General features: G+C 36.8%; 1 protein-coding gene across 1 annotated transcript in view; it reads right to left on the reverse strand.

The window, feature by feature from the left end:
• Nucleotides 1–15,324, reverse strand: part of LOC139874423 (uncharacterized) — a 17,565-nt gene extending 2,241 nt beyond the window's left edge. The window contains exons 1-7 of the mRNA XM_071861857.1: nucleotides 15,096–15,324; nucleotides 14,666–14,798; nucleotides 14,456–14,589; nucleotides 14,300–14,362; nucleotides 14,104–14,207; nucleotides 12,175–12,303; nucleotides 11,985–12,075 (exon numbers count right to left, since the gene is read on the reverse strand). Coding sequence (XP_071717958.1) covers nucleotides 11,985–12,075; nucleotides 12,175–12,303; nucleotides 14,104–14,207; nucleotides 14,300–14,362; nucleotides 14,456–14,589; nucleotides 14,666–14,798; nucleotides 15,096–15,324 — 883 coding nt within the window. The remainder of the gene's footprint in view (nucleotides 1–11,984; nucleotides 12,076–12,174; nucleotides 12,304–14,103; nucleotides 14,208–14,299; nucleotides 14,363–14,455; nucleotides 14,590–14,665; nucleotides 14,799–15,095) is intronic.
• Nucleotides 15,325–16,495: the final 1,171 nt, after the last annotated feature.

Genomic DNA, 16,495 nt, shown 5'->3' on the forward strand with positions numbered 1-16,495 from the left:
CCTTGATCGTTAAAATTACCAAAGTCTATATCCTCCTCGAGATCAACAGCCTCAATATCGAAATTATTTTCCCACTCAAGCACCTTCGAAAGTGCCTTGTTCGCTGTAGTCTCAGCCTTTACAATCAGCAAATTCTGAGCATCAAACTTAGTTTGTAACTTCTTCAATTCAACCTGCTTGGTCAGTTTGGCAATCTCAGCATCCTTTCTTCTCTCTCGTTCATCAGCTTTTTCTTTAAACTTTTCAAATTCAGAAGCCATATTGACAACCTTCTCACTTAATATAGAAACCGCAGCATCTTGTGTAATAGCAGTCGTGGATGCAGCAGCATGAACTCCTGTATCAGTTTCAGCACGTGTTTCTTGAGTAGCAGCAGCTGAAGGTTGTCGTTGTGGTTGTGATTGCTGTGATTGTCGCTGTTCAGTAGCGGAGGACGACTCAGTCCTTTTTGCCTTCTTAATGAATCTTATGTGCCTCTGCTTCGGCTTTGTTGTAACCGAAGGACCCTCAGATTGTTTTCGCTTTCTCAGCTCGAATTGATCAGGGTCAAGGTCATCTCCTTCATCGTCTTCATCAACCAGTATCTGTTCAATTGGAACAACTAGCGGTGGCTGATTAACCTCTTGATCGTCTTCACCAACCGCGACGATATCATCTTCATTACCAGACGTACTGTTCTCATGACGACAGGCAGCATCTGGTGGACATACATAGTTTTCATTTGCGAGGTGGCCAACCAATCTCTTGAATGGTTCATCCGGACCTCTCTTTTGCTTGACTCGATTGAAAGTCAAATCGTTCAGATGATTCAGCTTAATCTCATCCTCCCAAACCTTATTCAAACCTTGCACTTGCTTTTCAATCATCACCTGCAAGAACTTAGGAAACATTAAGTGGCTCTTCTTTTTCACGTTCACCAACATGCTTCTGAAAATTACTTCGGAGAAGTTGAAGTCCGCATGAAGAACTAGTGCTGCAAACATTGAGCTATAAGTCTCATTCAGCTCATCAAAACCGCCTACCATTGGACTCATGCATCTCAACAACACCAAAGTTAGGTATTTGTATTGATGACAGAATCGAGTTCTCTTAACAGCTCCTTTCATTGGATCACCAGAGTATCCACATCTTACTAGACACCTTCGGACCTTAGTTCTATTCAGTGTGACTGGCATAGAATCATTATCTGGAAAACCTAAGTCTTCACGAACTGTCTGTGCCGAGATCTTTACAATTGTACCACCAACGCTGCTTCGTATCACCTTTCTTCCTTGTTCAGTGACGATAGAAGCATTGTTCCAGAATTCTCGTTGGTGTGAGTAGTATGCCTTGCATTCTAGAGTTATTGCAGTATGAATCCTGGACCTTTTCAAGAATTTGATAATATCAACGAAGCCTTCCTTTGCTTCAGGTCCTTCCTCATTTAGACATGCCTCTAGATTGGCATTTTCGCTTGCCGTCAGGCCTGGAAGATTCTTGGACAGAATCACCTCTTCCTCATGTACGTCTTCGTTCACTGGACTACCTAGTTGAGCCATTTATTCTGCCATACAAACATATATACAATAATCGAAAAGCGTTAAATCGAAAACCATAAAAAAAATACAGGAAACAACAGTCGGTAGACATACTATGTAATTCGGTCGATTTTCAAGGACAGTCGACCGACATTTATACAAGTCGATCGACTTGTAAAGTCGCCCGACATAAGGTAAGTCGGTCGACTTAGGAGGTCAATCGGTCGACTGAACGACGAAACAAAACACAGATCGGAACACAAATTCGTCGATTTAATGTGGTTTTGTCTCAATCAATGACTAATACAAGTACAGAGGAGGCCGATTTACATTATCTAACCAACAATTAACATTAACAAGTCCTAAACAACACAAAACGAATCAAAAAAGAAAAATAAGCAAGAAACCTCAATAACTTTCGATTTTGAAGGAGTTACCTCGATTGGATTACGGCGCTGGAATCACGAAACAAAGTTGTATAAGAAAAACACGATAAAAAACTCCTTCTTACAAAATTTGAATTTTTTGGTAAATCAACACAATCGCACGAAATAAAGAACATCGGCCGTCTGAGGGCCTTTTATACCCAGCTCGACAATCGGTCGACTAAGTGATTATGTCGACCGACATATTTGACAATCGGTCGATACACGTGACAAACGACCGACATATGTAACAAACGTCCGACATATGTAACAAGCAAGTAAGTCGGTCGATTTTTGTTCAATGTCGACCGACTTATAGTACAAATCAGTCGACTGTCTCCTCCTAATTAAAAAATTATTTTTCGATACATAACCCCCGATAATTCCCTCTATTCACATCCACTGGCTGATTTTACACGCAAAATATTTTCGTTTTGAAGACTTTAACAAGTTTATGATTTGAGATGTGTAGTTCGTTTCTTTTTGACGTCGAGACACTATTTGTAACTTCAAGGAAATATACACATATTCACATAAGCAAACAAATAAAATGTTTTTGTATTTTTCAAAATAAATATCAACACACTGAAAAATCTTTTTGTAGTTTTTAGGATTTTAAAACATTTCACAATAACAATGCAAATGAAGTACAATTCATGTCAGAAAGTCAATGATCAAGGTTAAGAAAGATCCAAGATTGTATGGCATAAAACATGTTATTTACAGGAAGCAGTTTCTGTAAGTTATAAACCTAAAGAAGCTAAATTATCAAAATGTATACATGTTCAATTAATATTCAAACAACAGTATGTACACAAAATTTCACAAGTAAAAGCAAACAATAACATAGAAAAGATTTTAACATGGTTTCTAGATTCATTAAACTTTTACAGACTTTCCTCTTAGACATTTTGATGATCAAGTTAATTAATTACATTAACATATTGCTATGTTAGATTCAATCATTGACTTAGACATCATTTGAGATCGCACGATTTATTAGGTAGTCAATTGAGCACAAGTCTATTGACGCTTTCCGTTACCACAAGCACATACGATAGGTCTAATTGAACAGGAAGATTCTCATAGTAATTTTTGGAATATCCCTGTCAGCCATTAGCTTCTATCGTAACGTATACTTTTCAATTCATATGATTCTGATGGATCTCATAGTATATTCAATATTCTATCAATCGTGCAATCAACAAACTGCTATCAATCTCATTCCTTCTTTATTATTAAAGTTATTGGAGGAAACGGAATGAAAGACGTAGCTTTCTTAATAAGTAAGTATTCAGAATATCTCTCTGAAAATATCTTTCGCTGTCTAGGCCTTAATGGGTACAGTCCCATATCACAGACAATGATAATAAGTCCAATAGAATGGTTTTGTTGAAGTATGAATGAATTAAGTTCTTCTTGGTAATCTTCACACTCATTTGTATTCTTGCAAAGACTTCTCTTCTCGATTTCATCATTATCTTGACCTTGATATTTTCGTCTTCCATGATTTCACTTTTGTTTTCATGATATAATAACTTGATATGCAATGTGCCATTTTTTTTTTAAACAACACATTGCAGTCTTGACTTTGATTTAGTTCTCGAATTGACTTCCTTGCGATGAAGATCTCTTTTCTTCATTTATGTATCAATTAACTTAAATCATTCATTCATGGACTGTCTGTAATATAGAACCACACTTTTCAACCCGTTCACAGGAAAGACACTCTCACTGAGATAAACTTACTATTTTGGAGTTTAGGTATGATTCAAGAATTAAAGTTTGATAGAAGTTGGTATGCACAGTCAATCAGAACATTTTTCAACGCTTATTGATCGCTTGAATATCCCAATTAGTCGTGAGACTCAATGGTGTAGCAATTTGGAATTTGCTTGGGGATATTCTACATCATGTGTTTCTAGATTATACGTCATGATAGGGGATACCCTCACCTTTTGTTGATTTCCTCAACAATTTTCTTTAAAGTATGCACCTGTGGTAATTAAGTGACTACCCTCAACCGCTGTAAACCTTTCCATGAGTTCCTTATCAAGATATTTACATGATTGTGATTATGATCATCTCATTCTATGATTAAGTCTGTATCCCATTTTTATTTAGATCAAACTCGTTTTTTATTTTTTTTTTATTTTCTGAATATCTGATGTTGCATCCATTACTCCCCCTAAAATACTAAAAATCTAAAATCTTTTTGGTTTTTAGATTTTAAACACACAGAAACAATCAGAAAGAAAAGAAATATAACCACACAGTATATACAGCTATGCAAGCAGAACACATAAAGTGAAGTTACTCGTTGGTCTCTTCGTCAGGAACGACATCTGACAATATTTTGACACTTAACTCAGTTAACAAGAAATCAAAACGTGGTTTATCAAAAGCTTTTGTGAAAAGATCAGCCCTTTGCGTAGTTGTGCCAATTTGGATAACATCAATTAGCCTTTTCTCATAACAGTCTCGAATAAAATGATATTTAATCCCTATGTGTTTGGTCTTAGAGTGATTCACAGGATTTTTCGTAACAGCTATGGCAGCAGTATTATCAACAAAAATAGGAGTGTTAGAAATATGCAAACCGTAGTCACGAAGCTGCTGTTGTATCCACACAACCTGAGATGCACAGCTTGCTGCAGCAATGTATTCAGCTTCACAAGTGGACAAGGCCACTGCTGTCTGCTTCTTGCACTGCCATGTAACTAATCTGATTCCAAGGAATTGACAACCTCCTGATGTTGACTTAAAATCTTTCTTGCATCCACCATAGTCGGAATCACTATAAGCCGTCAGTACAAAATCATTATCACAGGGATACCATAGGCCAAAATCCGGAGTTTGCTTTAAATAACGCATAATCTTTTTCACCACAAGCAAATGATGTACATTCGGATTTGCTTGATAGCGAGCACATAAACAAACTGCGAACATGATATCAGGGCGAGACGCTGTTAGATACATCAATGAACCAATGATGGCTCTATATAAGGTTTGATCAACCTTATCACCTTCCTTATCTGGTGTAATCCCGTGATTCACCGATAGCGGCGTCCTTGCAGGACGTTCATCTTCCATTTTGAATCTTTTCAGAATATCTGATACATATTTTGTCTGATGTAAAAAGATACCCTGATTTGTTTGTACAACCTGAATACCAAGGAAGAATTTGATAGTTCCCATTGAACTCATCTTGAACCGTTTCTGCATTACCTCCTCAAAATCATCCACCATCGTCTTATCTGTAGATCCAAAGATAATATCATCCATGTACACCTGTACTAGCATTATATGCTTGCCCTTTTCTTTGATGAAAAGTGTCTGATCGATGACACATCTTCTGAAACCATTATCAATCATATAGTTGGACAACGTACCATACCACGCTCTTTGAGCTTGATGAAGCCCATACAGTGCTTTTTCTAGACGATATACCTTTTCTGGAGAGTGTGGATTTGTAAAACCCGGTGGTTGTTTAACAAACACGGTCTCATTGAGAGTCCCGTACAAAAAGGCGCTTTTGACATCCATTTGATAGACCTTGAAGCCTTTAAAAGATGCGAATGCCAAAAATATTCGAATTGCCTCAAGTCTAGCCACTGGTGCAAATACTTCATCATAATCTATATCAGGGATCTGCTGATATCCCTTCACAACCAATCTAGCTTTATTTCGAATTACAATACCTTGCTCGTCTTTTTTATTCTTCCATACCCATCGAAGCCCATAAGGTTTGCAACCATGAGGCGGAGTCACTAGTTTCCATACTCCTAAATGCTTGAATTGCAAAAGCTCTTCTTGCATGGCATTTACCCAATCATCATAAAGAAGAGCTTCCTCAACAGAATTTGGTTCAATTTGACACACAAAGCATGAATATGCATGTAAGAAGAGTTTGCCTGACCTATTTAGTGAACAATAGAAAGCTTGCATAACATTCTCAGTTGAAGCTTTCTGATTTTCAGACGTTGAGGCATCATTTGATGGTGCTCCAGAAACTCCTTTCGAATCAACAATAAAATCATCTAAGTGTCGAGGTAGGACAACTGTTCGTGATGATTTACGAACACCTTCAGGTTCTGGTTGTTCTTCCTGAACTTCTACAATTTGTGGCAGATTATGAACACTTTCGCCACTGTCTATAGGTTGTGACTCCTCTTCAGAATCAGATCCATCATAAGATGGATCATCTTGATAATCACCGGATTCTTCATCATCTTGAACAAGTTGTTGTTGGGCACTGGGTGATGTTGTGGCGCCGTTTGAGATTTCGGAACCATTTGTGATGGAGACGTCTGCATTTCATTCAATAATCTTGCAATAACTTCATCATCAGTAGCAACAGACGGAAGACCAAAAGAATCAAACAAATTTTCATAATCAAACTGCCATGAAAAACCTTTCCCAGCAAGAATAGCAGCATTTCTTTGAACATCTACTTCGAAATGTTCTTCAACACGTTTAGATACAGTGTTGAAAACTCTTTTGTTTGGATTCCCATAACCAAGAAATATACCAGGAACAGCCTTAGGATTAAATTTTCCTCCAGTATCTCGTATCATGATTGAACACGGTGCACCAAAGGGTTCGAAATGTTTAATGTTAGGCTTCCTTTTATGTAGCAATTCATAGCAAGTTTTTCCATGTCTCTTGACTACTAACAATCGGTTCATTGTATAACATGCTGTAGCCACAGCTTCACTCCAGAAGTTAACCGGTAAACTTGAGTCGGCTAACATAGTTCTCGCAGTTTCTATTAACGTTCTGTTACGTCTTTCAGCAACACCATTTGATTGCGGAGTATAAGCTGGACTGAACTGTTGTTGAATGCCTTTCTCATTGCAGAAACTCTCCATCTGCTGATTCTTGAATTCAGTACCATTATCTGTTCGAGTCTTCCTAACCTTTAACTTGTACAAAGATTCCAGCTTCAAAAACAACAACTTTATATTGTCAAACGTGTCAGACTTCTTTTTTAACATCACTACCCAAGAGTATCGTGAGTATTCATCAGTCACTACCAAACAATATGAATCTCCAGAGATGCTTGTTCGATTAATCGGACCAAAAAGATCCATATGTAACAACTCTAGAGGAACAACAATTGAATGATGTTTCTTTGTTGCATGTGACTTTTTAGTCTGTTTCCCTTTCTTACACGGAAGACATCCTTCAGGAATTTGAAAACTCTTAACATTTACTCCCTCAATCATATTATTATGAACAAGATTGTTCATCTTTCTCAAGCTCAAATGACCCATACGCGTGTGCCATGAAATTGATTCTTGTTCTGTAGCTTTGGATATGAAAGCTTGATGACCTGTTGCAGCTTTAACATGGGCTGTTGACATATCCAAAATATACAAATCTTTATTTCTGGGAGCTGTCATAAGAATCATCTCTTCCAGTATTACATACTCTTTCTTCAAAATATAGCATCTTTGATCATCAAAAGCAACCTTATGCTTTTTATCTGCTACTTGCGAAACTGACAACAGATTATTTGACATCTGCTTCACAAAATTCACTTTATCAAAACTAACATTAGCATTAGCAATCACACCCTAAGCTGTAATAAAACCTCCTTCATCTCCTGCAAAAGAAACAGATCCTCCATTTACTGATTTGACATTAGAAAGTAAGGACATATTTCCTGTCATGTGCCGGGACGCCCCACTATCAACAATCCAGGTATTTCTACTCGGATCGTAGGCAACCTGCACAACAAGAAAAGAAGTTAGTTTGAGATGGACACCCATGCCCGAATGGCAGTGGGTTTCCCATCGACACCAATAACTTGCACATCCATCCATTGACCCTTTGATCCCGATGGATCATTGGACTTATCAACAACCTTTGTCTCGGTTTTAGGCTTCCAAACGGTACGTTTACCAACAGATTTCTCATAATAGTCATTCGTTTGAAAAATTTTATTCACACCTGACTGTACCCTTGTGGATGAATTAGCAATAGAATTTGACTTTGGTTTATAAAAACCTTTTGAACTATTACTTGAAGTACCTATGGAACTGGAACTAGAAGCATAGTGTGTAGTTTTCGTTTCAGTGTCAGATTTTCTTTTTGGTGTTTTCCAACGATGTTGACAGTTAACAGCACAATGACCCTTTTTCCCACATTTATTACAGTTTTGAGTTTCTTTTGTACGTGTTTTTGAACTCAGATGCTTATTGGGAAAAGACTGTTTCATGGGTGACATAGGCTTCTCAACATGATGTTTCAAGCCTGGTCGACGGTTAGGATGCACATATTTAGGCACATTGTTAGTATTAGGGCTCCTTTTATTAAATAGTTCTTCAGGTGCTTGTGTAAGAACATATTCTTTATCTAGGTTGAGTCCCTGCTGATACTTGACAGGTGTCTGAAATATTTTCTTTCCATTAGCGTTCCTAGAGTTTACTTGTTTTCTAGGTGTGGGTTGTCCGCTTTCACTAGCGTTACTAGCATTCAATGGATTTTTCAGGATAGTAATTGGTTTAGATTTTGGTGTCACAAACTCTGAAACTTTTTCATACTCTGAATCAGATTTACTGTCCTCAGCTAAGTCTTCAACAATCGGCTTAGTGCTGTCTGATTTTTCATTCTCTACAGGCTTAACACTTAGGATTTCACTAAGGCAAGAATCAGAAGGTTTATTAATGTACTCATTCCTAAGAGGAGGAGGACACTCTTTATAACCTAAACCCTTTTTACCATCATTCTTGTTATAGACAGTATAGTCAATGACATGTGACATTCGCTGCCAAGTGTCATTTCTAGCCTTTTCTGACTCATACTTAATCTTAAACTCTTCCTTTTCTCTCTTAGCACATTCAAGTTGATTTAAGTACATCATTATGGCCTTTTGGTCACCTGAAATTGTAGCTCTTAAATCATGAACTTGATTTTCTAGAGTTTTGATTGTCTCCCTGAATTCCTTTTTATTGTTAAACTGAGTTAAATTAGTCTCGTATAGGCCTTTTACCTCAAGATAAGCTGCTTTAACAATCCTAAGTTCATGTTTTACTTCGGGACAGTATATACATCCTAAGGGGATATCATTCAGTTTAGAAACTATGGATTCAAGTTTAGCAATTTCTAACTTATGATCAGCACAATCGTTACATACCAAAGGAAATTCAGTTTGTACCTTAGAGTCACTTGATGTGTTTGCCATGAACGCATACTGCTTTTCTTCAGTCTCTGATTCAGGTTCAGATTCTGAACTAGAACTGGAACAGTCAGAATTATTCAACTCAACTGAAATCTTGACATCATCTATTACAATAGTTTCTCCATCTGATGAAGACGAACTACTGTAATCCGTCCATACATCTCCATCATTGTGCATTGCGTATTTGAACTTCTCATACACTCTCTTGTTAAGAACACCTCTTCTAACATATCTGATCATTGCATAAGTTCGCTCAATTCTTGCTTCCATCTTGCAGATGTAACACATGCATTCATTCGCAGTACCAACACAACCAGCTTTCTCTCTTTCTTGTTTCTCACTTTCAGTTTCTTCTTCGGTCTTAGGCATTCTAACAACGTTAGCATGATTTTCATCATCAGCAAATACTGTCCAATCACAACCTTCGTCTGAATATGTTGCAATTAAGCCTTTTGCTTTATCATTTCTGATAGTATCACCGCTCGTTGTTTCAACTGGCACATTAACCTTTGTCTTATTATACTGATTGTGAAATGGGTTGTGAAAACCAGTTTTCTGTGGCCTGGTACATGTTCTTTTGAAGTGTCCTAACTCATTGCAATTAAAACATCTCACTTTTGACATATCAAAACCTAACTTAGTATCTCTAGTAACACCTAAGCTCTGTTGACCTGTCCTTTTCAGAAATTTCTTCGCTCGTCTAATCACACTACCCATAGCCCAGAGGATATCCATCTTTTCAAGTTCATCCTCATCAATCTGCTCATAATCTTCTGCTTCTAAATGGGCATTACCAATTTGACCACCAACCATTTCATTATAAGAATTAACTACCAAAGCAACTAAAGCCATATCTTCCTCTACAACTGAAAGGGGCCTAGTTCTTAAATTCTCAGTGTTAAGAACTACAGTTTTTGGCTCCTGTCTAATGGTGGACTGATTTGTACTACTAGGCTTATTTACTTGGGTTGGAAACATCACATTTTGAGCAGGTTGTGATCTATTTACAGCACTATCATTAGAAACAAACGCTGTTTGTAAGGGAGCATGAACATTGCTCAATCCAGAAGTACCAGCTTTGTAAATTATAGGACTCTGTTGACCCTCAAGACGTTTCTTCTTGGTTTCCATATCCAAGTCCTTTACCATCAATTTTGATGTGAATTTATCTAGGGTCAGTGATTCACCAGCAGACGAAGCTCTGTCTTCTATCTGTTCAATAAACGCATCCCACTTGTGTGGTAAACCATCTGTTAATTGTTTGATAGCTTTCTGTTCTGTAACTTCTACACCTAAGTTACCCAATTCAGAGACAAGATGACGATAGCGAATGATTGTCTCTTCTAACGTTTCATGACTTAGAGCAGCAAACCTTTTCCATTCACTTTTGATTACTTTAGCTTTCTTTTCACGATACGCCTTATTTCCTTCGACACCTATCTTAATAGCATTCCAAAGAGAATATGAAGTTAAGTGCATTTGATATTGATGATAAATATCACCGTCTAAACCCTGGGTCAATTGAGGATAACATCTACATTCTAAGGCATATGTTTCTTTTTCTGTCACGCTATAATCTTCATACTTTTTACTATTACCATCAGTACCTAAAGGCTCTTTATATTCATGTTGTATCAAATCCCACATTCTAGGATCAAGGCCTCTAATGTAATTCATGAACCTAGCCCTCCATCTAATGTAATCATTTGTATTATCAAGTCTAGGAGCACGATTGGCACTGCCTGATTCACTATCAGATAGTAAAATGTTTTGAACGCCGGAAGTAATTGCCATTGCCTGATCAGACATTTTAAATTTTGATTAAGGTTGAATCTGATCCTAAGTCGGTCGACTGTTGGTGACAGTCGGTCGATGAACAGATACAGTCGGTCGATGAACAACTACAGTCGGTCGACTGTCAATGATTACTTGGTCGAAGTTCTGTTTACATTTAGGCAAATGGTAGTACTTTTTCAATCGGTCGATGTTCCTTCAATCGGTCGGTTTAGTACTTAAGTCGGTCAGTTTACAACTTAAGTCGGTCGGTTTATCATATGTCGGTCGGTTTAAAGACAATCGGTCGAACTAACGACAATCGGTCGAAATACACGAAAATCGGTCGATTGTCTCCTAAGTCGGTCGACTGTACTTTCTTTCAGAGCCAGAATCAAAACCAAAGGTTTAACGTAAAAGTATACAAAATTCAATCCAAAACCAATTTTTTGACCCAAAAATATACCAAGAACTCGTTTAAAACAATTGATTCAGCAAGCCATTGCTCTGATACCACTTTGTAGACGCTGAGAGAGGATCTTAGAATCAACCTAACACGATCTAGAGGCGGAATAATAATAGAAAGAGCTTAAACGAATATCTATGGGTTTTCGGGTTCGTACAAGTCAAACCAAGACTAGATCTTGATAAACACGAAGCCTAGACTGACATTCTGTGGTATTTGGACATGAAGATTGAGAGAGACTCGACCAAGAAGTGTTTTCGTGTGTGTGTGATGTGCTGAGTTGTTAACATGAATTAATGAGGATTAATTAGGCTTAAATACCTCAGTTCCTATGTCGGTCGACAGTGAATGACAGTCGGTCGACTGACCATGTCAGTCGGCCGACTGTCGAATAATATTACGAATCATATTTAAACGTTTACAAATATAAAATAACACATCGACAATCAACGTTTAACAATATTACAGGTTACAACATGATCGAATAAAACGTTAAAGTTCATGGAACTAGAGATTACATAATATACACTAACAAATAGCTTATTAGTTTAGTTTAAAAGTTAATTCCAATTTCAATGGAAAACAGGTAACTCTAATAGACAATAACTTCAATGTACCTTCAAGTTGATAAATACGCACAAGACCTACACGCATGTAGGTCTTCCAACTCTTGTCCTTTGTTTTATCAAGAATTTTACGAACACGTTTCTGATAGTACCAAGAAAGTAAGTATAATCAGATACAATGTTACTAAGCAATACTTGAATAAAGACAGCGAAATTATTGAAAGAAGTGAAGCATACATACATCAGACACGAGTTTTGACAAAATGGTAAGTGCTTCACGTGTAATATTATCAGAACACAAACCGAAAATCTTTACCACTGAAATCACCTGCAATAGAGAGCCATAAGTAACGTTGTAATAACACTGTAACTGTTCGACTTTTTTCTCACGTTGCACGACAATTACTGAAGCTTAACCGATTCGTCCTTCCTATCAAGTTGAGTACAAAACCCCGACAGTTCGGTCTGTTACGTTCAATACCCAGCTCGTCCACCAAATCCCGGATTCAATCAACAACCTAGGGTTAATGATGGAAACCCACATATCGTTCGGATTAGTTAAATATCTCCATCTCCATTTAAAAATGAGAGCCAAGTACAAAGTATGGACAAAGCTTTAGTGGAAGGAAGAAGAAAAAGGCACAAGAAACGGCTACTAGGGTTTTAAGAAATCGGAAGATTGATCAACAAATACTCATAAAAAGACCTTAATTTTAGGTTAAAAGACCTTTTATAAAGACTTTACAAAAGATAATCCTAATTTTAGGTTTTGCCACCCGATAGAGTTTTGCCGCCAGACCATTTTCCTGCCATTTTTTGCTAAACAACATGAGGCGCACGCCTCATCCCTATAACCGCCTCAGCAAAAAAAAAAAAAACGATCCGCCTCGGCATACGAGGCGTACGTTTTTTAAAGGCCATCGAGGCGTACGTTTCAAAACGGGATTTTACAAAAACCTTCTGAGGCGCACCTTGAGGCGCCACGACCGTTTTATAAAACTATGGAAGATGAATGTACTGTTGCATATTATAAAAACCTTAATTTTATGATGAAAACCCTATTTCGGATGTGTCCTTGACAAGTGAATACCTTACTAAAGTTCTCGTTTGGGTGTACATTTTTTATGTCCAATTGAGTGCCTTTATTGAAAAGGGGCTTAGTGTTATTGCTACGAAACTGGTACCATGTGCACAGTATCATGGGGTCATTCGAAATTTGCTCGTGCAATGATATAAGTTTCTGCTGATCGTGAACTGGGAGAACAATCGAAAGTTGCAACGCCGAGAGTTTAGGAGAAGGAAATTCGATTAATATAGTTACTGCCAAATATGAGTGGATTCCGCCTCGATGTTCGGGTCATTGTGTGTTTGGACATAAGGATAACCAATGTCCTAGGCAAATAAAGACGATTGTGGTTGTTGAAATGAGTACTGATGATGGCTTTATGATAGTTACAAAAAATAAAGCCAATGTTGATAACCGAGGTCTAAAGAAGGCAGCTGCTGAGGGTGGAGCAATCATAAGAGCGTGGAGAATGTGAGTGTCTCAAATCGGTTAGATGGACTCAATGTTGATTATGACAAGTATGATCCGAAAGATTTGAGGCTTGTGGATGACCCAAGCGATATTGAACATGATCGAAGATGAAACGGTCCCCGTTTGGCATGAAATCGGCCTTGGTTGTAGGTTTCATGTCCTGAAGCTTCATTTACAGTTTTCCGGCTTTTTTCGAGCTTCAAAAAGGCTTGAATTATTGTTTATCCGTTCAGGTTTTCTTCATTTATTGTTCCATTTCATCGATCTAGGTGTGTTGTTGGCATTCTTGGTTGTGCTAAGACCGCAAGGCTCGTTTGTGGTCGTTGGTCATATTGTATTTTTCTTATTATTGTTATTTTTAGAAATAATATTTACAACCCAAAAAAGGTTAATAAAGTAATACTTAGTTAAAACTACCCAAGGACTTGTAGTGAAAAGTTAGAAAGGACTTCACGTAAAATCTGGAATCAATAGTCAAAAGGCTAAAAATCTGACTCAGAGTCGCGCGCACTCTTGTGTTTGTGCGCGCCGTGCTCCCTAGTTTTGATAAATCCCTGTCCACTTCAGTGCGCTCCGCTCATGTGAGTACTTTTATAGAACAAAAAAATTGAGTTTAAGGGCGTTTTAGCTTACCATAGATGACAACTTCGACCTAAAAAACTTGCAAAATTGATCAAGGGGAAGACCTATGCGAATTAAGTTGAAGAGTTTCATGGCGAACGATATTGTCAAATCACCTACAAACATTTTAAGAATGTTGAGACCAAGATTGAAGATACTATAATTAAACAAAAAAAAAAAAAAAAAGTCTAGATACTTTTTGACAAACCTGGCGGGTTGATGGTGATATCAGATGACATGAAGGCTAGTTGGGTAACACGTTCATATTCGACTGAATACGCAAAAATTTAAGATTAAAATGATTAAAAAAAAAAAAGAAGTGAATCTTATAAAGTAGAAGAAACTATCTAGTACATGAAAATACCTTGCAAATCACTAATATATTTAGCAAGGACGGTAATGCCTTGATTCTCACAAAAAATTTCCAACCCATATTGGCTATCTCGTATCACAGAGTATATACATGGAAGAACACATTCAACCAGGGATGATGATGATCTGTAATTACAAACAGTAACAAGTTATACTAAATAGTAAAAATGGTAACATATATACTACTATAGAAAGAACTTACTCCTTGAGAAGAACTTTCAGAATGAGTGGGATACTTTCAGCCATGACATTCGAAGAAACGATAGAAGGATCGTGACAGAATTCGTCGAAGATTAAAAAACATGTTTTATAATCAGAAATTTCGTTCTTCAACCCTAATACAAACACAAAACTATCACAAGATTTTCATTTATGAAATTACCTAAAAATTAGGTTCAATTAAATAGAACTAAGATTTATTTAGTAAGTAATTATATTCGTTGTATATTATCATGTTACGAGTCCTTTAATATTTGCATATATTCGTTAATTTTGATAGTTGCTAGCTTAAATACTCATTCAGTTGGGTCATAGATTATATTTTTTTTGACAATTCTAAACACTGTGTCTCTCTGTGAAATAAAAATTCAACTAAGAGTCAACTTTTGTGCAATTAATTACACATAACTTACCCAATGTGAGAATCTTTTCCAGGAACATACTTCCGACTTCTTTATAAACCAGTGATAGGGGTTTAAAGATACGCTTGCTCATCGACTTGCGATTGATATCAGATAGTACAGTGTGGAATTCCTGAATGGAACCATTGTCAAGGTCATTTTTCATCATAAGGGCATTGAGACGCTCTACATTATCCTTATAATTTGATGGAGTGCTTTCGTGTTGTTCGTGATCAGCCATTGCCTAAGATCAAAACCCAAAATAATCACAAGATAAGAATATTATAATAGTAAACGAGTGGCGGGGAGCCCGTGCGTTGCATTTTAATTCTAGAACTAATTTAAAGACAGAGAATTACAACAACAACAACAACAACACCACCACATTAGTAAATTCTCTTGAATATTATAGATTTTGTTGGAGAATTTAGTTGATTTTAAGCAACTCATTTTAGTTGTTGATTTGTCATGTTTTTGTTAGTGAGTTACTACGACAATCTTGAAAGGACCCGTCCTAATCCATCCGGACGAAGTCCATATCGATTATAAACGAATCACAACAGTTGATTACATCGCGAGGTACTTGACCTTTATATGATACATTTTACAAACATTGCATTCGTTTTTGAAAAGGACAATCTTCCATTACATCGAAAGTTGACAACATGCATACCATTTCGTAATATATCTTACTATAATTGACTTAATAATAATCTTGATGAACTCAACGACTCGAATGCAACGTCTTTTGAAATATGTCATGAATGACTCCAAATAATATCTTTAAGATGAGCAAATGCACAGCGGAAGATTTCTTTCGTACCTGAGAATTAACATGCTTTAAAGTGTCAACCAAAAGGTTGGTGAGTTCATTAGTTTATCATAAATAATCATTTCATAACTTTAATAGACCACAAGATTTCATATTTCCATTTCTCATAAACATACGTCCCATACATAGAGACAAAAATATCATTCATATGGTGAACACCTGATAACCGACATTAACAAGATGCATATATAAGAATATCCCCATCATTCCGGGATCTTCCTTCGGACATGATATAAATTTCGAAGTACTAAAGCATCCGATACTTTGGATGGGGCTTGTTGGGCCCGATAGATCTATCTTTAGGATTCGCGTCAATTAGGGTGTCTGTTCCCTAATTCTTAGATTACCAGACATAATAAAAAGGGGCATATTCGATTTCGATCATTCAATCATATAATGTAGTTTTGATTACTTGTGTCTATTTCGTAAAAATATTTATAAAAATTGCGCATGTATTCTCAGCCCAAAAATATAAAGGGTAAAAAGGTAAATGAAACTCACAGTAATGTATTTTGTAGTAAAAATACATTTGACGACATTGAACAATGCAGGGTTGTCCTCGGATTCACGAACCTATATC

Source organism: Rutidosis leptorrhynchoides, chromosome 11 (genome assembly GCF_046630445.1).
Source record: "Rutidosis leptorrhynchoides isolate AG116_Rl617_1_P2 chromosome 11, CSIRO_AGI_Rlap_v1, whole genome shotgun sequence".
Lineage (NCBI taxonomy): Eukaryota > Viridiplantae > Streptophyta > Magnoliopsida > Asterales > Asteraceae > Rutidosis > Rutidosis leptorrhynchoides.